The 22518-nt window shown below is 41.5% G+C and overlaps 1 protein-coding gene across 3 annotated transcripts in view; it reads right to left on the bottom strand.

Moving 5' to 3' along the window:
- The window catches only part of DIAPH1 (diaphanous related formin 1), a 114602-nt gene that overhangs the window by 54688 nt on the left and 37396 nt on the right, over window positions 1-22518 (bottom strand). For all 3 annotated transcript variants that reach the window (XM_040239856.1, XM_040239859.1, XM_040239858.1), the window contains 12 exons: window positions 21727-21790; window positions 19239-19378; window positions 18049-18157; window positions 17480-17590; window positions 17060-17178; window positions 16294-16410; window positions 15713-15828; window positions 15121-15185; window positions 14249-14428; window positions 12801-13472; window positions 11825-11939; window positions 11300-11308 (listed from right to left, as the gene is read on the bottom strand). In XM_040239856.1, the coding sequence (XP_040095790.1) occupies window positions 11300-11308; window positions 11825-11939; window positions 12801-13472; window positions 14249-14428; window positions 15121-15185; window positions 15713-15828; window positions 16294-16410; window positions 17060-17178; window positions 17480-17590; window positions 18049-18157; window positions 19239-19378; window positions 21727-21790 (1817 nt within the window). The remainder of the gene's footprint in view (window positions 1-11299; window positions 11309-11824; window positions 11940-12800; window positions 13473-14248; window positions 14429-15120; window positions 15186-15712; window positions 15829-16293; window positions 16411-17059; window positions 17179-17479; window positions 17591-18048; window positions 18158-19238; window positions 19379-21726; window positions 21791-22518) is intronic.

Raw genomic sequence — 22518 nt, 5'->3', positions numbered from 1 at the left:
CTCCAGGCCAGTCAGTTTCTCAGTACTTCCAGCTGCTTCACCGACTCCAGAGAACTTTTTGAGAACCTTCCCTTCTAAGATGCCTGTTGAGATCTGGCTGGGAAGATGGCAAGAAAAGAAGTTTGTAAAAGCAAGTGTGGTAGCAGTTAATAGAAAATGTCATATTGTTTCCTAACTGATCTGCATGACCTCCATAAAAACAAGGATATTTGTACAATATTCACTCTGACAGAGACATCAAAAATGTTATTACCAGAAAAAGTAAAAGGCAGCTTTCAGACTATGGCAGAGAATGGAAGACAGTGAGCAGAAAATGGAAAAAGAAATAAACACTGAGGTAATGGATTGAGCCATATTAATGTATCTATAACAAAATTATATGAGGAGCTTGTTAAAGACATACCCTTCTACAGTCCCTGTAACTCAGAATCTCTGGAGGTACAGAGCCCAGGTATTTACCTCCTCACATAATCCTTATGTGCACTCAAGTTTGGGAATTACTGGGAGAAAACAGATATTTAAAGATAGGGACTAACTGCACTAAGATGATAGGAGCTGAAGCAATATTCATCCCATTCAGGACGGTTTAAGTCTCAGACAGTGCCATACAAAAGGACATTTTGTCAGAAATCAGATCTGGAATCTGTAGGCAATGGGAGATGGGACCTTGAGTTTAAAAGCTACAGTTGCAGTCTGTGTGTCTAGAATAGTAACAGAGGCACACACTGAAGTCTGAATAGCTAGAGAGAAGCTTTAACACTGGGATTATTTTAAGATAATCAGAAGTTAATAAACGACAGAAGGGTTGACTATATACAAAAATATTTTGCACCAGCAAATTCTACCCAAGGCAAGCTAGGGGAATTCCCTGAAGAAAATTAATTCAGTACAGTATCTCTGGGAAATGATCAGTAAATAATCAGGGGGTAATTCTATTACATGCTTGAAGTACCTATTCAGTAGAAACTGAGACAGAGATGATATTATGAATGTGTGTATGATGGGATTACAAATATATACATATAATGAACTACCAAAGTGGTAAAATATCAATATAAGCCTTTCTTTAAGTCTCTGAAAGGAAGGCTGTTTTCATGAAGCTATCAGACTAAAACGAAAACAAAACCAAAAACATTCTCCAGCCTCTGGGTCCCCAGAGAACAGTAACATTGCTCCTCCAGGAATATAAGCGGCAATGCGACAAGATCCTTTTCTTAAAGGGCAAGCTACAGCTTCCTGTCTTCATTTTTACTTACAGTCCTCCAAGTGAATTTCCTGACCGGTAGAGGGCAGCACACCAGGCAGAGCATATTTGAATACAACAGAGGTTGCCGCTCTCTAACGTGACTGCATCACTACCAGACGTAACAATGACACAGCTAAAATAGAAGAGCTCCATGTGCCATCTGGTGGCGAAAAAGGAGAAGCGCACACTGCAGATAAAACATATCAAATTCCTCTAGTTTAGAAGGAATTAAAGTTAATTAGCTTTATCTGATGACATCCTTCCTCAAATCTCCACAAGTCAGTCTTCTGTGGAATCTGTATCAGCAGCCCTCATGCATAAGAGTTAAAGTTTTACACCAGTTTAGCTCTCTATCCCCAAATACCTGTTGTAAGCAAGGAGCAACTCCTAACGCCTGGCCCCACTGTATGGAATAAGAAGCATCACTCAGGACAAAACAAGCAAACCAACACAAGAAACTGAAAGGCTGTCAAAACAAGAGTGAGATGTAGACAGACAGCACCAAAGAAAGCTTATCCAAGAAAAAAAGAAAAGTACAGTATGAAAACCATAAGTTTAGAACTGAAAGGTATCTTTATCTATCTCATTTTCCAGGTGAGGAAAGAGTCAAGGTAGGAAGGATAACCTTTGGTTCAATCTCATTAGTGATCAGATAACAAGGTAACATTTTTGCCTCATCAGAAATTAGCCAGTTTGGAAGGAAGTATAAAGTGGTACAATTCTACACCAAGTAATTTGGGTCCAGAAATTTTATTTTTAATAATTTACTATGCAGAAATACAACTATGCAGGGATAAACAGAAAATGTTTCTAGCAGCATTGCTTGTTATATAAAAATTAGTAACTTAAATTCTCAATAAAGGATCATCTTGTACTATTTTATCTGATAGAATTCAACCATCCTTTAGAAATAATGAGGTAGAATATGAAAAAATATATATATGTATAACTGAATCACTTTGCTGTAGACCAAAAACACCGCATTGTAAATCAACTTATACTTAAATTTAAAAAAAGAAAAATAATGAAGTAGATCTGTATCTAATGATATCAAGAGATGATGAAACATGTCACACAAAATACAGAGTAGTATATACCAAATGGGATCATACACATCTCATTAAAAATATGTATATTCCCTCACATTTCTATAATGTTATCTTTTAATTCCTCTGTCCCTTAATTTTCCAGTAAGGTTCTATTTGAAAAGTTCCCACATTTTCTTCTCCGAACTAAAGAATTCCTTTTTAGAATAACAAATACATATGAAAGGTATCTGGTCACTCTGAGAGGTGAGAAGGAGAATTTATACTTTCAGTGTGTTCTATACATTTGTTGAAGTGAGGATATCATGTTAGACCAGAAACTGGCTTTAGACAGGAACACAGTCACAGAGGAAGACACAGAAAGTAGGTTAAAGGAATGGAAGAAGTCTGTGTAACAACTTCTGACTGTTTCAATTTTTTCAGTGAAGTAGGAGGGTAGGGAACTGAATGGACTAGAAACGTTTAATATCTAATGGCCTAGTAAGGCCAAGCAACACTACAAACTGAGCAGAGGAGAGGCAGGAAAAAGAACAGCCAGTGAGGCAGGAGAGAGACTGTGCGTCCTGAGAGCCAGGCGAGTAAAGTGTACCAAGGAGAGCAGGTTGTGTCTCCAGCGTGTTTGCTTGCACAGCTGCAGGTGCAAGACGGATAGACGGAATCAACCAGGACTGTGATCCTGCCAACCAAGCATGATGAAATGAGAGAAAGAGGGAAGGATTATTATAATTTTCATAATTTTACCTGAGGAGAGTGAAATCTTCTAGGAGGTGAGGGATGGTGAAAAAAGAAGGATAAAGAAGTGGCTTCCTAGTGGGTTCAGGACTCCCTGGTGGCTCAGACGGTAAAGCATCTGCCTACAATGTGAGAGAGCAGGGTTCGATGCCTGGGTCGGGAAGATCCTCTGGAGAAGGAAATGACAACCCACTCTAGTACTCTTGCCTGGAAAAGCCCATGGAAGGAAGAGCATGGTATAGGCTACAGTCCACGGGGTCACAAAGAGTAGGACACGACTGAGTGACTTCACTTTCACTTTCTTTCCTAGTGGGGTTGGAAGATTGCTGGGGTTAGGGTACCAAAGACAGTAAGGTAAAAAGATGGAAGGTGATGCTATTACAAAACACGTTCTCATCCTTTTTCTGTTTCTAAACTTATAACCACAGAACCCTGTTTTTAATTTGGGGACCTTATCTTGGGTTCTCTAAAACCAAACTACTTCAGCATTTTATTTTATGCTGTTCCTATGGTTCAATCTCTCTTCACTTAGCTTTCTATCTAGTTTTTACTACACTGATGGATACATACACATATTTTGGGACATGAATTGTATCTTACACAAGAAAAACAAGAAAAAGAAGGTGGGTAGTTTGAAATTGAGATTGCAGAGGGGCTGCAGTTCTGGTGATGATGGTGTAATTCAGATGGGTGAGATGCATGGAGTACAGATCACTGGAAAAGACGAATGTAAGGAAATGTGAGGCCAGAATATTGACAGGGTCATGACCCTTCTGTATAGAAACTGCTAAGAATTAACACAGAAGGAGTCCTAGAGTACGGCAGAGGAATAACTTGGGGTGTTAGTAGATAACAGCAAAGAGAGAAACTGGGTGATTATGATTCCATGTAATGAGATTAAAAATTATGGGTTTTTAGGAAAGAAAAAAATGGACTGATCTGAAAGTGGCAATGAAGAACAAAGGGGACATCGATCCTATACACTGGGGTGAGGAGTATAAGAGGAACGAAACAACACATGAGAGGGCAAGAGGGAAAGCAGTGTTGAGGGAAAGCCAAGTTGCTGTTAGAGCAACAGAGTAAAGTTAATGACACAGGAGATTCTGTTAGCAATGGGCCATGAATTCCAGAGGGCACAGTGGACGCGTGTCAAGAGCTCAGATGGGAGGAGGAGGCAGAATAGGAGACACACAGAACCTGATAGGGATTCGAGTATGAGAGATGAGGACAGCCTGGGATTCTGCGACTTCCTGTGGTGAGTGACATAAACCAACATAGATGACACAATATTAGATACAGCGGGTTCAAGGCAAACAGTGACGGCAAGGTTTGGAGTTCAGTGGGTATGTGTTGTGGTTCTTTTACACTACTGATGAAGGACAATCACAACCCAGAGAAGGTGTAGTACTTATGCCACAGGCAGGAGTCCTTATAACCCTAGGTGATACAGGTAGATTTATGTCTTTAAATCACAGGGGAGTATTATCTGATATTACAGAACTTCCCATCTGCTCTGTGCTAACAGTCTGACCCTGCTCAAAATGCAAGACAAGTTAGTAATTAAAAGACAAATGTTCACTTGAACAGCACTTCTGCTCCTAATCCTATACTCCTGAGAGGGTAGGGAACTCATGGAACAAGATACCTTTCTGCTGAAAGACTCACTGAGTAAGGTAGAGCATGATGAGCTTTTAGAAAACCTTATATCTAGAGGTTAAAGTTCCAGAGCCTGTAAAGATTCACTAGGATGTTTTCTGATAAAGATCCCACTGGGTGGGTGCCACCTAGTGGACAGAAGAGGCTCACAGGGAAAAGACCGAGATCCCTTTAGGGAAAGGGCTGCTTCTCCAACACAGGCACCTGATACAGCCTGAAGCCTTAAGCAAGGAGGCTCTGGAAGAGCAAGAGACAGATACACCCACCACTTGCTGTCAATAGTTCTGATTTGAACTACAGCACAAACCTAGGAATCCAGACTCACATAGTCAAATCCTAATTAGAATACTGTTAGTTATGAAATCCTCAGTTTTTTGTCAGGATCTTAATTTCAAAATTAAGAGCTTTTTCAAAATTACCGTCACTAACCCCTTGCAGAACTGCTCCGATGCTCACTATTCTGGAAACGCACCTCACACTTTAACAGGGCGAGGGCTGATGCCACATATTGTCCACCGCACACCTACCAAGGACGATTAGCCTGGGGATCTTATAAGCCCATAAGTTTTTTTGGAAGGAAGAAATAAACATAAAAAGAAAAACATCACTGTACTCAGAACATCAGTTTTCACTTACCAGCCTACATTTTAAGAGGCTATACTTTTAATGGGAACATGCTTATCTACAAGAGAGAGTCAGTTAGAAGAAAAGCAGAATGAAAGACTAAAACTAGTTACTTTGTTTATACAAATAATGACCTGAGGCTACCATGGTGATGAAAATGTTCCTGAAAAAAAGATGAAAAAGAATAAAATTTAACTACTGAACATGTTCTCAGGAATTCAAGAAGTAGATTCAATAAAGAAACTATGATAAAAGATTCCTTGCTGATCACCCTAAGGAAAGTGACAGTGAAAAAGGACTAGATGTTTTACAGCACTGCCTATCAAATAAAAATTCAATAGTCTCTGTCAAGGAGTAAATCAACTAAGTAAATCCCTGATTTACAGAAAGTCAGGAGATCAGAAACAAAAGAATAATCCTTAAGAGAAAAATGCATAAAGGATTCTGTAGTATCAATTTGGGGACCACTTCCTCTTTCTTCTCTGGTGGCTCAGAGGTTAAAGCGTCTGCCTGCAATGTGGGAGACCTGGGTTCGATCCCTGGGTCGGGAAAATCCCCTGGAGAAGGAAATGGCAACCCACTCCAGAATTCTTGCCTAGAGAATCCCATGGACGGAGGAGCCTGGTGGGCTTCAGTCCATGGGGTCGCAAAGAGTCGGACACAACTGAGCAATTTCATTCACTCACTCACTCACTCCTCTCTCTTAGCTCTTCTCTTAGTAAACAGCACACATCTTCCCGAACCTTAATGAAGCAATGGCTGGAGACCTCTGACTACAAGAGGCAGATGTCAAAAGTAAGGTGGATGTTGTCTTTAATGGTCATTCCTGGAGGAGCCAGTCACTATATGGGAGGTTTCAGGTATCACTAAAATGTAAGAGGAATACAGCCACACTTAACAAACAGCAGAGAGTAGTATTTAGCAAGTGAGAGAGGAAACAATGTAATATTATGAAAACCTTGTGTCCAAATGACTTCCTCATCAAGACTGGCAACTGCTGTGCTGAAATCATCTAAGCAAGACGTCTACTGTACTAGACACACATGCTGTACTTCTTTCTCCAGCTGGATTAGTTTGACTAGAGTTGAATATACTGTAATCAGAAAATGGCTTCTCTTCTTCAACCCTAAATATCTGATATCTTACTTTCCCTAATCAACGTTGCTCCTTTTTTGTACTCATAAGAGTCACTTCCAATTCAAGGATACTGGTGCCATGATGAAGGAGGTGGTAGCAGAAGCCAGCATATCCCCCTCTTCAAAGCTTTCGTGTGGATCTCAGCCTTCAGAAGCTCTTAAGAGCAGGAACATACACATCTGGAAAGCAGGGGGCTAGAGCAGGACTTTGGAGTCACAGTCTGGCGTCTGAATCCTGCCTCTGGCACTTACCATACAGCCTTGAAAAAATTATTTAACCAATACCTCTACTTCTTCATCTGGAAGATGAAATAGAGTGGTAATGGTGACTGAGATGGTAAAGAATCTGCCTGCAATGCAGGAGACTGGGATTTGATACCTGAGTCAGGAAGATCCCCTGGAGCAGGGAATGGCTACCCACTCCAGTATTCTTGCCTGGAGAATGCCTTGGACAGAGAGGAACCTGGCAGGCTACAGTCCACGGGGTCACAAAGAGTCAGCCACAACTGAGTGACTAACACTACTACTACTACTGAGTATTTACCTATAATTTAATTATAGCATCAATATTAAGACTGTGAATGAGAGACTTGGTTACTGAAACTGGTTACCTACTTGAAAAAAGGATTAAGAATGAAGGTATTCTGCAATGTCATGCTAGAGATGCTCAAAGAACCAGAAACCTTGCCTTCACACTGAGGACTCTAGGTCCTCTGAGTCCTCATCTCTGAAGTTTCTATAGCTTGAAATTCTTTACCTGATGAAAACCTAAACTCTAAGAATCCTAGTCTTTTTCACTAAAATGTTTTTTGGGGGCCAGGTTGAAAGAAAGGGGCTCCCTGGGAAGAGTCTGTATTAAGTCTGCCAACCAGAACAATAAGAAAGGGAAGCTCAAAACTGCTCAGGAAAGGCAGAGAGCAGGTGAGGTCCCTGGATCACAGTGCATGCTGAGGCACTGGGTCCACATACAGCACCTCCACCTGCTACTTGGATGTCAAAGCAACTATCCTGTCCCCGAGAAACACACATTAGAACCAGCCCTGACATTCAAATACTGCTTACATCACCCCAGATTTGCAGAGTAAGTCAAAGGGAAGGAAAGCAAGAAAATGTAGAAGAAAAAAAAAATTAAAGTCAGTAATACACTGAAAATCCAAAGAAGGAATAATTTTTAAAGGAAGAAGTATTTGCTTTGGGTTGGAAGAAAATTAGAAACATACAGATCTAGCGTGGTTGATGACAAGTAGGAAAGTTTCATTGCATGGGAGTGTTGCAGATAACTGTTAAGAGTTGGGTAAACTATAAGTACTTGTTTGGCAGGAAAAAAAAATCTCTCCCAGGAATTTCTTGAAGTGATTAAAATTTAGGCTGTTTAGAAAATTGCTCATGTTCTAATAATTTTCAAGACTACCCTTGCTAGTGCTTCCTAATAAAAAAGACTGGGAAATTAAGAGAGGTGACAACTTAACATCTGAAAGTCCTAACTATAAAGATAGTTAAAGACTAGCTAGAACTGTCCTTAGTCAAAGTAACAACAAACTATTACTGATGATTATTACTGCATGAAAATCAAAACTGACACTAAATTGACTAATTCATACTTATTCTTTTCAAATTAAGATACAGCTATTTCTAAGAATAATTTAAGGGGGTGGGGAAGCCAAAGCTGTCAGGAAGTTAGAATCATCAGTGACTAGAAAGTAGTTTCCAGGGCAGAAACTGAGACTAAAGGAACATTGAAAAGTTTGGTTACACTATTGAAAAGTAATAAAAGATGGGATAAGGTCTTGCTTAGGTATTTAAAAAACATTATATACCAATTCATAGTGGGAATGTAACGCCGAGGAAAACCACTAAACTGAAGAAAACTCTGCTGCATTAACAGCAATACAAATGTACCGAATAAAAGAAGGATGGTGACGGAGCAGGGAGGAAAAGGGACCCTGTCATTTGCAGTGGCGCTCAGGGAAGCTACCACGAAGAAAGTGGCACCAGAAGCCAATACAGGGATAGATTCTGTGAACTTACAAATTAGCAAATTTGATGTTGATTTTCACTGTCAACCAGTCTTTGTTGATATTCTATAGTAGTGTAAGTCCTTATCACAGCGTTTTTAACTAAGAGAGTGGAAGTAATTTTCTGGGCTGAACTTTAGTTCAGAAGGTGATAAATCTCTTAGAGGAAAAGGCAACTTTGCCTGAATGCTAGGGCAGCAAGACAGGCCTGAGCACTGTGATCTTTGACTCCTAGATACACACATATACCTAACAGCTGCCAGCAGCATGGGTTGTTTTGGTTTTTGTTTTTATTTTGGCCCTGCCATGCTTTCCTGGTGGCTCAGATGGTAAAGAATCTGCCTGCAAGGAAGGAGACCTGGGTTCAATCTCTGGATCAGAAATTTCCCCCAGAGAAGTGAATGGCTACCCACTCCAGTATTCTTGCCTGGAGAATCCCATGGACAGAGGAGCCTGGCAGGCTACAGTCCATGGGGTAGCAAAGAGTTGGACATGACTGAACAATTAACAGAGGTATGCCATGTAGCATGTGGGATGATGCCGCAACCAGGGACCAAACCTGGGCCTCTGCAGTGAAAGCACCGAATCCTAATCACTAGGCACCAGGATACTCTCTCCATTAGGTTTCTTATTAGAACAAAGTGCAGCCTAGTCTCATCAGATCACTTAAGGAAAAAGGTAGTAATTGTCTTTAAAAATGCTTATTTACTGGTGAAGGGGAATGCTCTGACTGGGGAAGGGGAATGCTCTAAAGTTGCACTCAATTGTTACCACTAGGATCAAAATAAACCTCTAAATAAACAAAAAAACTGGTAGAAGTTGGAAATACAAAATTATTAGGTTCTTACTCAGCAGTGGCCACAGGACTGGAAAAGGTCAGTTTTCATTCCAATCCCAAAGAAAGGCAATGCCAAAGAACATTCAAACTACCACACAATTGCACTCATCTCACATGCTAGTAAAGTAATGCTCAAAATTCTCCAAGCCAGGCTTCCGCAATACGTGAACCATGAACTTCCTGATGTTCAAGCTGGTTTTAGAAAAGGCAGAGGAACCAGAGATCAAACTGCCAACATCCACTGGATCATGGAAAAAGCAAGAGAATTCCAGAAAAACATCTATTTCTGCTTTATTGACTATGCCAAAGCCTTTGACTGTGTGGATCACAAGAAACTGTGGAAAATTCTGAAAGAGATGAGAATACCAAACCACCTGACCTGCCTCTTGAGAAATCTGTATGCAGGTCAGGAAGCAACAGTTAGAACTGGACATGGAACAACAGACTGGTTCCAAATAGGAAAAAGAGGACGTCAAGGCTGTATATTGTCACCCTGCTTATTTAACTTATATGCAGAGTACATCATGAGACATGCTGGACTGGAAGAAACACAAGCTGGAATCAAGATTGCAGGGAGAAATATCAATAACCTCAGATATGCAGATGACACCACCCTTATGGCAGAAAGTGAAGAGGAACTCAAAAACCTCTTGATGAAAGTGAAAGAGGACAGTGAAAAGTTGGCTTAAAGCTCAACATTCAGAAAACGAAGATCATAGCATCCAGTCCCATCATTTCATGGGAAATAGATGGGGAAACAGTGGAAACAGTGGCAGACTTTATTTTTTGGGGCTCCAAAATCACTGCAGATGGTGACTGCAGCCATGAAATTAAAAGACGCTTACTCCTTGGAAGAAAAGTTATGACCAACCTACATAGCATATTCAAAAGCAGAGACATTACTTTGCCGACTAAGGTCCGTCTAGTCAAGGCTATGGTTTTTCCTGTGGTCATGTATGGATGTTAGAGCTGGACTGTGAAGAAGGCTGAACGCTGAAGAATTGATGCTTTTGAACTGTGGTGTTGGAGAAGACTCTTGAGAGTCCCTTGGACTGCAAGGAGATCCAACCAGTCCATTCTGAAGATCAGCCCTGGGATTTCTTTGGAAGGAATGATGCTAAAGCTGAAACTCCAGTACTTTGGCCACCTCATGCGAAGAGTTGACTCATTGGAAAAGACTCTGATGCTGGGAGGGATTGGGGGCAGGAGGAGAAGGGGACGACAGAGGATGAGATGGCTGGATGGCACCACTGACTCGATGGACGTGAATCTGAGTGAACTCCGGGAGCTGGCGATGGACAGGGAGGCCTGGCATGCTGCGAATCATGGGGTCGCAAAGAGTTGGACACGACTGAGCAACTGAAATGAATTGTCATTAGGCATGACAGTATTTTTCAAATACTGCATCCCTCTGGGGAAATAACTACAATGCCCCATCACAAAACAGCATGAAACCACAAAAATTAGGAAGTGAAGAAAGAAGAGGCCAACAGAGATCAGCTCTTCTAAAATAAAAGGGAAGATACAAAGGTGAAGATGAAAAGCAAGAATTTATATGAAAAGACAGACCAGAAGTCAGGATCCCTGGATCTGGTCATAAAACCTTTGGCAAGCTACTTAACTAATCAGTCTATGAACACTATGGAATGGAGATGACATACACCCTGCCTATCTCATAAGGTTTCTTTGCAGGCTTAACAGGGTAAAATATGTTCAAGAACTTTCAAATTTGTAAAACACAACACAAATGTAAAGTAACAGCATTATTATTTAAGCTGTCCCTCACCTTCCAAAGAAAGAACAAGTATATGGTAGCTTTGATTTAAAATAATTTTCATCCTTCTCAGTTAACATCAGAGTTACTGGTCCTTCTGGACTCTTAAAAAAACTAGCAAAAGAGAAATCAGTCCCCAGTTTCTAGTCTTAGTTTTCAAAGAGAAATTCCTTTACATCTGTTTTCTCTAATATTCAAGAGACCCAACTACATGGCTCTTCAGTACTCTTACCTTTTGAAGCTGCAGGAGCAAATGGCCAGGAAGGAGAAAGCATCAGATATTGGAAAGAAATGGAAAAAAAAAAAAGGGATCATGTATGGTTCTCTGTTATTGTACAAAGACAGTTGCTCAGCCACCTGACCTACTAATACTAAGGACCCTGCCCAACTCTGATCAACTAGGTATATAGGTTTGAGGGTGGCGCCTTAAAGGCAGTGCCAGAATCCTTTCAAGATGGGCCCAGCCTGAGCTCTGTGATGTTAATCTCACACCCCCACACGCTCCACTGACATAAAATACCTACATGTACAAAAACTGGGGACAAAACACCTACGTGCAACAGCTCTCTTTGCCAACTCCAGCATCCCCAGAATACAAAACCAAGCTTACTTTCTTCTGAATAAGAACCCCCAGCTCTCTTCAGTCCTCAACCAGGGAAGGGAAAGAAATGGGAGACCACCCTAAAGAACCTTCTAAGTCCTAGTCTGGCCCCTAGTACTAAGTCTGGCCCTTTGCCAGAAAGAGGAAAGGACTCACTCTTGGTCTGGGCAGAAAAGGTACTGGTAAGTTTGGCGAAAAGTTCACTGTTCTCAAACCGGTCCTCCTTCACCTTTGTCCAGAAGCAGTCCTGGGAAAGGTCCTCAGCAACAAACTGTAGATACAGGCAGGTGTTAAGAGTTACTAAGCCGAGCTCTGTACTTCCCATCCTAGAAAACTGACTGAGATGCAAAAGCAGCAGCTGGCTGTGCTATCAACATCTTACTAGAGTGAGACTAACCTGGGACGCAGAGAACAGCTATGGTCTTTGTGGTGGACCAGATGATGATTCCAGCTTGTGTGCTTAGTGGTGTTTATTCAGAAATTAGACTCAGATATGCTGCTTATCCTCCTTCTAACCCCAAATCCTCTACTTTTAGAAGCAATAAGGCTTTATTTTACATCTTCCCTTGCTTTACATTACCCTTTCCCCATCAAAGTGGCTAAATGCACCAAATTTGTTCAGTTTATGCACAAGTTCCTTTATTTTCACTTGGTTTCCAAAAGCAAAGGACTGATGTAGAATCATAAGGGTCTCAAATACATACCGTAGTGCAATCATATCCTGTGTAACTCATTTACTGGGTGGGCAGAGGTGGTAGGGGGCTGTATCCATAAATCTATGACTTTTGGATGAGTAAAATTATCAGTACCTTGCAGATCAGTGAAATGACTATTATCAAACTGTGCAGTATCATGGCACTCATATCCTCAGTAAAAAGGGCAAAAAACATTAACTGTAGGATAAGTTTAGGTTTTCTAGCAGCGTACAGGCTCCACAAACTCTCCCAAGTGATATCTGGCATGCAGGATATGTCTATTATCTGCTGAATAAACATACGCATGAGTGGAACTTGAAGATGCACAGACATGAACCATAAGAAAGGGAAGTCCAACCATGCACAAAACACAAGGTAGGAAGCTGAAGGGTTTCTTTTCTTAATCTACTAATGAAGAGATGGACAGAAATTCTCACCTTGGACCAGTTTGGCCTCCGGAGCTGCACCTCTGGCTTGTAAAGTTTCTTTGGGGTTAATCCAAATGGCAGAACTGGGGCTGCAGGAACTCCAAAAGGGAGAGGTGGAGGAATGCCAGGGCCTCCAGGAAATGGAGGGGGTGGAGGGATTCCACCAGGAAAAGGGGGAGGGGGAGGTAGCATTCCTGGTCCTCCAGGCAAGGGAGGAGGGGGTGGGGGAAGGCCAGGACCTCCAGGCAGGGGAGGAGGGGGTGGGGGGATGCCAGGACCTCCAGGCAGGGGAGGAGGGGGTGGGGGGAGGCCAGGACCTCCTGGCAGGGGAGGAGGTGGGGGGATGCCAGGACCTCCAGGCAAAGGGGGAGGAGGAGGTGGAAGGATGCCACCACCTCCAGGCAAAGGGGGAGGAGGGGGGATGCTAGGACCCCCAGGTGGGGAGATGAAAGCACACCCAGGTAGAGGAGGAGGAGGAGGTGGTGGAGGAAGACTGACACTGGCCTCAGGAAGAGGGGGTGTGGGGACTGATAAGGGGGGTATAACGGGCCCAGAGTCGCCAGGTAAAGGAGGGGCAGGGCTAACAGTAGCGCTGCTAGGAGGGGCTACAGCAGTAACTGCAGCAGAGAGAGAAGCCACTTCTTTCTTGGCATCTTCCAGTTCCTTGGACAGCTTGGCGACCTGCAGAAATACCACCAAGAGGAATATGTCTCACTCCACTTCAGGGACCACTGGAAAGAACCTAAGAAATTACTTGATCCAAACTTCTCATTTTACACATGAAGGGAGTGAAAAGTTAGTTGATAGGCTCCACCTAAAGTCACAGAGCTACTTAGCAACAGAGACAAAACTAGAATTCAGGTATTCATGTTCTTAGCTCAGCATGCTTTGCATTAAGAAGGCAACTTCAAAGTTTATGTTAAACTCTCCCTTTGATGAGAAACTGCAAAGATCAAGCAAACTAAACATTCTAGTTATCTAATTAACATATGTGTTATAAATGTAGTAATATAACCACATAAAGTGATCAAGTTATCAGGCATCACAGATCATATAAATATCTGTAACTGCAGAGAGAGTATGTAGGCATAGATCTGTCCAGAGATGACTAAAGTAAGAGAAAATTAGTAAACAGAACACTTTACTCCTAGTAAATTTACTCCTAAATTTACTAGAGTATTTCTAAATTACTAGAAATATTATCTTTATTTCTGGGTAGTTCTGTGACTCATTTTATTCTTTGTGTTGTTATGTATTCTCCAAATTGTCTATCTTATGTATTACTTATTCCCAAAACAGTTCATGATTTAAAGAATATGCGCCACATAACTAGATTACCTATCAGTAACTGAACTCTTCCAAGTTGTGAGATGACAGTGTCCTGCTCCAACACAGGCTCACCCTGAAGCTGCTGATGGCAGTCACAGGTCACTCTGACTTCCCTGTTGGGACATTACCTCTCCTGTGAGCTGAGACACTTCTGTTTCCAGGTCCTGTTTCTCTGTGGCAATTTTTTGCTTTTCAGAATCCAGTGCCTCCTTTTCTCCCTGAATATCCTGGAGCTTCTGCTCAAAGTCACTTTCCATCTTTTTCATTTCCACCTGGAGCTCATGTCGAGCTGTTAACTCTGAGTCCAGCTAGAAGAGAAAGAAATCAGGTTCTCCCTCTCAGCAAAAGCCCAGTGTTATTTCCCATAATTTCCTCTTTTGTGTTAATCCTTGATCTGTTGAGCTCACTGACCCAAGAAATGCCTGGGAAAACAGGCCACCATGATTTTGACCTTAAAATCAAGGTTAAAGGAGGGGGAACCCAGGGATTATTTCCACAGACTATCTATAATTGGGAGTGATTTTTTAAAAAAGCCACCGCCACCAAGATTTTAAGGACATTTAACCAGGGCAGCTAAGGTGCACAATGCCAACAGTCTCAAGGATCAAAGTTATCAACAATAGGAATCCTTAATCAAAGAGAAAAAGAATTCAGACATATTCCAGTTCCTATTATTCTATGGCTAAGAGGCCTGAGACATCAAGCAAACCCAAGTGCTGACAACATTATATGAGAGTGCCACCTGTCTTCCTCCTGCTCGGGGGCCCATGAACTGTGCAAACTCACAACTGACCAGCTCTTCATGATCACATCTGTACCACGATCACACTTTCTCCACTGAGTAACCTATACCAGAAAGGTTTCCCCAAGGAACTGCTATTGTGTGCTGAACGCTTCCAAAATATCATGGGTAGTAACTGTGTCACATGTTGGAAAAATCACAACCCTTAAACAAAGAAAGAAAGATATAGCTCAATTATTTTTGATCTCTCATACATACCTTTTTTTCCAGCTCTGTAGCTTTGGCTTCTGATTTCTCCACCTTTGTTTTATCAATCATTTGGTCTAAAAAGAAGGCAAAGAGTCAGGAAGTCAAGTTCCCAATTCTCCTCTGCCCCTCTCACTAAGCCCTTCCATATAAACAAAAGGAGCAAAGGTTGCCCTTTGGTTATTTTTCTTATCCTTCTTAATGTTCTGTATGAGACAAAGAAATGGAACTTTCAGCTAAGTTCAACATATAATTTCTGAGTGCCTGTTACACAGTATGGCCACCATGCTGGGTGGCACAGAGAATATCTCCAAGTAGTACTTATGAATCTCTGGGGCCAGCAGGAGTTAGAGACAATACCTGAAGTCCCTTCAAAAGGTGGGGAGGTGTATGAGAAGGGGAAAATTTTTAGAATTTTTTGGAAATAAACTAAAGGCCTGTATATTCCTAGCATAGATACTGTTATATCACCAAAGAAAGAGTGAAAATGGAAATACCCATGGGCTAGAAAAGTACCTTCTCTGAAATCTTCACTGAAAGAAAGGTGGAAAATGAAAGGTGGAAGCAATGTTTCACGAGGAACCAAACAGATGAATACACTTACCAATCAGTCCCTCAATGTCAATCTGGAGGTGCCGGCACTTGAAGTCAGGATCAGCCCCGTTCTTATGCAGAACTATCTGAGAAATACATTCTTCAATCAACTTATAGTACTGCGGTCTACAGAAGAAACAAAACAAGGTTAGTAATGGAAAACCAAAATATAATTTTGGTATTCAGGATCAAGAAAGGTAAATTGCTTTGACAATAGAAGGACCTGAGGATAAATGTCCTGGAAAAGACTTTTTCATAAAATTGACAGAGTACTGCTGCCATGCTAAGAAATCCCCCTCTTCTGCATCAGCTGCGCGCATTTACTTCAGAAAGTCAAAACTTCTTGCCATCTGTCTCCCAGTGCAAACCTTTTTCCATCTAAAATTCAAGCTAGACCCTGCCTGTGACAGACAGTACTACTGCTGAATCTCTAGTCTATGGCTTGAATCTCATGTTCCAACATCAAAGAACTTTATACTGCTGCCTTCCTTGGCTATCACCTTCACCCCACTGTGAAAGAGAGCAGTTCACTTGGATTTTGCTCTCTCCATTTAGGTTCAGATTAATCTTCCCAAAGGTTTACCATCTCACCTGGCCTCATAGTCATTTCGGACTAAGAGTAAGTGCTGCAGGATGGACAGGAAGTGCTGCTCTGCCTTTGAATCCTTCACTGTGTTTAAGAGAATCTGGAAGATTTCACTGAAGTCAGTGGAAAAGGAGAAGAGGCTAAGGAAAGCATATACTTAAAAAATATGTCTGACAGGTAGCTTGACAACTCTTGTGAAAAAGAACAAGATGCCACTTCTATTCTAACAGCTGATCCTCCTGTACACCCTGCCCTAAACTTTGAGCTGTGTAAACTTCCTTTGGCCAGAGGACCAGTGAGTCAGTGGTACTATACACAGAGATAAAATGCTCAGTACTTGGCTTGAAAATCAAGCAACAGACAGAAAGAAAAAGGTAAGTGCCTCAAAGTCACTTGTGGAAAATATCGATAGGTAACCAAATTATTCCCCATGTCAGTCTCAGGGGCACATACAAGTTACAGCCCTATTCCCTGACTTGCCTATGTCCTTCCAAAACCAGTTCCACATCTTAATAAGCTAAGCTATTGTGTTCTAGGAGATCTATACTAACTATGAGGGCTGCTTCCATGCTGAGCAACCCTCAGATGACCTTTCCCAACTTCTCTACTCCATGCTAGGTAAATAAATCCACAGCAATCAAAAGACACCTGCCTTATCTACTAAGACAGGCCCTCTTCTGATCATCATCAACACACCATTCCATACAGGGATCTATAACTGAAATCAACGGAATGTCTTGTCTGTCTTCAACCCAATCAGTGAAAGGATATTCCATCTCCATTCGAATGTCATCCAGCCGTCCCTTCAGGTCATAGGAATCTTCTTCTCCTTGTTCATCAAATACATTAAGCTGCACTCTCATATCTTCATTTTCAATCTCTCGAAGGTCCTGTCAATGTCAGAAATATAGGTCAGGGAACCCAGAAGTGCCTGATGCTGGCTAGAAACTCAAACCCTTCACCCTGTTTTTTTTCGGTTTGTCTGGCCACGCTGCAAGACCTGCCGTGGTTCCCCAACAAGGAACTGAACCCAGGCCACAGCAGTGAAAGTGCTGAATCCTAACCAGTAGACCTCCAGGGAACTCCCTCGACCTGGTTTTTAAACTGAAAGTGGAAGTTATCCCAGGGGTGGTGGGGCTATAGGCACAGAAGGAACCAGCCCAGCCTTTCTAATGAAGAGCTACCTCTCACCTGCAACACTCGGTGCAGCCCCAAGCGCATCAGTTCACTTCGGATGTGAACTCGGAAGTCAAGCTCTTCCGCTGGTGTGATGAGAGCATTGATGAGCTGCAGGCATCCCACCTAAGATAAGAAAATTCAGCAGCTTTGTCAATGTTAGCTCCTAGAGATCAAGACCCATTCTCTTTACACGGATTCTGAGGCCCCCAAATATAACCTAGAAGGTGCAGTACAGAAAGGACAAAAATGACTTCCTGTCACAGCAAAATAACCCGGTTTAAACACGGGCCAGAGAGCTCAGAGGGCTGAAGAACTCCGGGGATTTGAAAGTGCAATTTGTTCTAGGCCTTGGTTTTCCCAGCTTGTAAATAAATACCATGCCTTTTTTCTACCTCGTAATGAGGAAAACAGTTCTTTCTCTGCTTTTTAGAGAGAAGAGTAACCATTTTCCCTTCAGAAAGAACTCTGAAATATAAAATACATTGTTGGTAACCACTCCATGTGTTCTTTTAAAAGGTCAAATGAACTTCAGTCTTTCTATCTTGAATTCTACTTGTAGGCCATTTCACAGGTATACATGCCTTGAGAGCAATGGAGGTCCCACTTTTTAATCCATCCAGCAGCGGCTGAAAACGTTCCACCTCATCCATTTCAGCTCTTTCTGTCATCGCCTCCAAAACCCTTTCATTCCTGCCCAAGAGTGAGGAAAGGGAGAGAATTAGTCAGGTGCTCTGGTCAGGGAGATTACAAGGGGCACAGATCAGTTAGGAAACGGACAATATCAACATTCTGGATTTCTCATATTCTTCTTCTTATCATACAGAACAGAGGCCAGATCACCAGGAAACTAAGGACCATCTCTTCAGAAAAATGCACTCCCTAAAAATCCAGCCCTAGACTCCTATCCATATTTACCAAATTAAGACCCCTGTTCTAGGGTGTATAAATTAGACAACTCTTGGAGAGGCATTTAACAGTAACAGTTTTTAATGCCAGTAACATTGGCTTACTCCTAGAAAATCTACCCAACATAAATAATTACATAAATATGAAATAATATATCTATTGTACAAAAAATACATGTATGTGTGCTCAGTCATGTCCAACTCTTTGCAGTCCCATGGACTGTAGACCACCAGGCTCCTCCATCCATGGAATTTTCCAGGCAAGAATACTGGAGCAGGTTGCCATTTCCTACTCCAGGGGATCTTCCCGACCCAGGGGGAAGTGTCTCTAGCATCTCTTCTTTGGCAGGTGGATTCTTTACCACTCAGCGCCACCTTTCCTTAATTCTAAGATACCATCTCTTGGAGTGGCAGGTATGTTATAAATTAGTATATTTGTCTACGCTAGAAAATGATCCATGAGACTGCACCACACCATTAACAGTGATCACCTCTGCAGAACAGAGTTTGCCAAAGGGATGACATTGTTGAATTGTACTTCATATATTTCTGTGTTGTTCGGATTTTTAAAATAACCTTGTGTTACTTCTAAATTTTAAAAAATGTAAAAAGAAACCCTTGTCCTAGACAATACAGACTTTACTGGAGATCTAGGAGGCATTCTGCTGTACCTTTAATAACCAGGAGTACATCCTGCATCTCTTAAAAAACGTTCTTAAATATTAAGATTCACAGGGTTCATGTAAGAAATATAGTCTTATCTAATATTTAAGAGTAAGTGGACTCCCAAGCAACTCAATATTCCTCAAGACTAAGGAAGATGATAAAAAAGCAAACAGAAAAGAGAAACCACTCCAGTCACATACATGTCCTCTGGCTGCGGCAGGATGCAGAGGGCAGACAGCAGCTTAGCAGCGTCAATCATCATGCTGGGAACCGCAGGATCCATGGCTCTGACCAGCAGCAGAATTCCTTCTTCTGTCTCCAGCATGGTCTTGATTCCAAACTGGGAGGACAAAAACAGAAAAGGGAGGCTTAAAGATGAGAGCACCTAACCAGGAACAAGTTTATGAATTGTTATGGGTTGAATGGCGTTCCTCCCAAAATCCGTATGTTGAAGCCCTAACCCCTAGTACCTGAGATTATAACCTTATTTGGAAATAGAGTCACAGGCAGATGTAGTCAGTTAGATTACCATGAGGTCAGACTAGAGTAGGGTAGGTCCTTAACCCAATATAACTATTTTCTTTATAAAAAGATGAGACATAAGCAAACAGTGTGAACACCATGTGAACTCAAAGACAGAGATTGGGTGATGCATATACAAGTCAAGGAATCTCAAAGATTGCCAGCTAGACACCAGAAGCTAGGAGAGAAGCATGGGACACACCCTCACAGCCTTCAGAAGGAACCAATCCTGTTGACACCTTGATCTTGGACTTACAGCCTTTAGAGTTGTGAAGTAAATGAACTTCTGTTAAGACACCTGGTTGGTAGTACTGTGTTTTAGCAACCCTAGCAAACTAATAACAGGATAGAACACGTTTCCCAAAATAGCTAAACAGAAATGAGCATAGAAAAAATAATTTTCTAGCAGGCACAACTAATGTTCAAAATTTGCCAAGCCAGGCTTCAACAATAGGTGAATTGTGAACTTCCAGATGTTCAAGCTGGCTTTAGAAAAGGCAGAGGAACCAGAGATCAAATCGCCAACATCCGCTGGATCATGGAAAAAGCAAGAGAGTTCCAGAAAAACATCTATTTCTGCTTTATTGACTATGCCAAAGCCTTTGACTGTGTGGATCACAATAAACTGTGGAAAATTCTGAAAGAGATGGGAATACCAGACCACCTGACCTGCCTCTTGAGAAACCTATATGCAGGTCAGGAAGCAACAGTTAGAACTGGACATGGAACAACAGACTGGTTCCAAATAGGAAAAGGAGTACATCAAGGCTGTGTATTGTCACCCTGCTTATTTAACTTATATGCAGAGTACATCATGAGAAACACTGGGCTGGATGAACCACAAGCCGGAATCAAGATTGCTGGGAGAAATATCAATAACCTCAGATATGCAGATGACACCACCCTTATGGCAGAAAGTGAAGAAGAACTAAAGAGCCTCTTGATGAAAGTGAAAGAGTAGAGTGAAAAAGTTGGCTTAAAGCTCAACATTCAGAAAATGAAGATCATGGCATCCAGGCCCATCACTTCATGGCAAATAGATGGAGAAACAGTGGAAACAGTGGCTGACTTTATTTTGGGGGGCTCCAAAATCAGTGCAGATGGTGACTGCAGCCATGAAATTAAAAGACACTTACACCTTGGAAGAAAAGTTATGACCAACCTAGATAGCATATTAAAAAGCAGAGACATTACTTTGCCAACAAAAGTCCATCTAGTCAAGGCTATGGTTTTTCCAGTAGTCATGTATAGATGTGAGAGTTGGACTATAAAGAAAGCTGAGTGCAGAAGAATTGATGCTTCTAAACTGTGGTGTAGAAGACTCTTGAGAGTCCCTTGGACTGCAAGGAGATCCAACCAGTCAATCCCAAAGGAAATCAGTCCTGAAAGTTCATTGGAAGGACTGATGTCGAAGCTGAAACTCCAATAGTTTGGCCACCTGATGCAAAGAGCTGACTCATTTGAAAAGACCCTGATGCTGGGAAAGATTGAAGGCAGGAGGAGAAGGGGATGACAGAGGATGAGGTGGTTGGATGGCATCACCGACTCAATGGACATGAGTTGGTGATGGACAGGGAAGTGCTGCAGTTCATGGGGTCGCAAAGAGTCGGACACGACTGAGCAACTGAACTGAACTGAGCAGACACAATAGAATTCTATGTCTTCCAAGAATAAAAACTGACTCTTACGTTTCTTTTTCAATGCCCCCACAAGCCAATGGAGTAATTATAATAAAATTACTAAACAGTTAGGAAGACAGATTTGCACTCAGGAACAAATCACTGAAGGCTCCCTAGGTTTAAATACTAAACAGACAGGGGAAAAAAAGGAAATATTCTGTAGTAGGAATATACAGGGGACAAAACAATAAAGCAGAGAATAAAGTAAACCTTCCAAAAATTAATAACTGCAGGTCAGGAAATCCAATAATTAACAAAAGTATAAACAGAAGAAGAAAATTAAGCCTTTCCTCTGAAACAGACATTACAACTGAGGAAAAAGATACATAACAGTATGTGTATGTGTTAATCAAAAGTTATGATACTAAAAGGGAAAGCCAGAAGCCTTGAATCTAGTATTTCTAGGTCCTTCTTTTTTGAGTTTGCCAACGGAAGAGTAAGAACAGGGGTCATGATGGAGTCAGAATGAGAATGGGAACAATCTTACCTTGTTATTCATAAAAGCTTTCAAGCAGCGAATGATCTCATGCTTGTTACGGCTGTCGTAGCCTCTGTGTATAGAAGACTTAATTAGTGAAGTTCCTTTATTCTACACCTCTCTCCCATTGACTTTTCAATTATAAACAAGGGTCTTATAAATACTCCCAACTAGTAGCTAAGTAAATTCTAGCACATAGCACTTTGTCCTGAAATACAGGCAAAAAGAGATAGCTGAAGAAAAGAACAACTGGCTAATCCTCTCATTAACCAAGAATTTAGTATTATATTAAAATCTCCCCTTTAACTCCTAGTAGGCTCCTAAGGGCTAAATTCTATCACAATAGCATCCTATCTATTACTGCTTGCCTCATCTACACCAAAGGTTTCAAGTCTGTACTTTCAGGAGGGCCCAGGACCTGTGTTTTGCTTTGGCAAGATGCCAGGAAGTAGAGAAACCATACTGGGTCAGGTTGGCTTCAAGAAAGCCTAACCTAAGTCAGTGCAAGAATTATTTCAACCCTGAAGGCTATCATAAAGTTAGTCTCAAACTGATCATATGTATTTCCAAATGAGATATGACCCAGACCAGATCACGGGAGAGCTTTGGTCTAATCAGATCCTATTTCCAGACTGGATAAGAACCTTTGTTGGGAGACTCACAATCATATGTGGTATATACTGAGAAATTTAAATTCCTCTTCCTTTTCCTGTACCTATAATCATTATTCATCCTCCAGTCACCCCCATGATAAACCCCATTCTCAGCTAACATATAATGTCCTAGTCCTAACTTATTTCC

Source organism: Oryx dammah, unplaced genomic scaffold (genome assembly GCF_014754425.2).
Source record: "Oryx dammah isolate SB20612 unplaced genomic scaffold, SCBI_Odam_1.1 HiC_scaffold_5, whole genome shotgun sequence".
NCBI classification, from domain to species: Eukaryota; Metazoa; Chordata; class Mammalia; order Artiodactyla; family Bovidae; genus Oryx; species Oryx dammah.
This window is presented reverse-complemented; position numbering and strand designations above follow the sequence as displayed.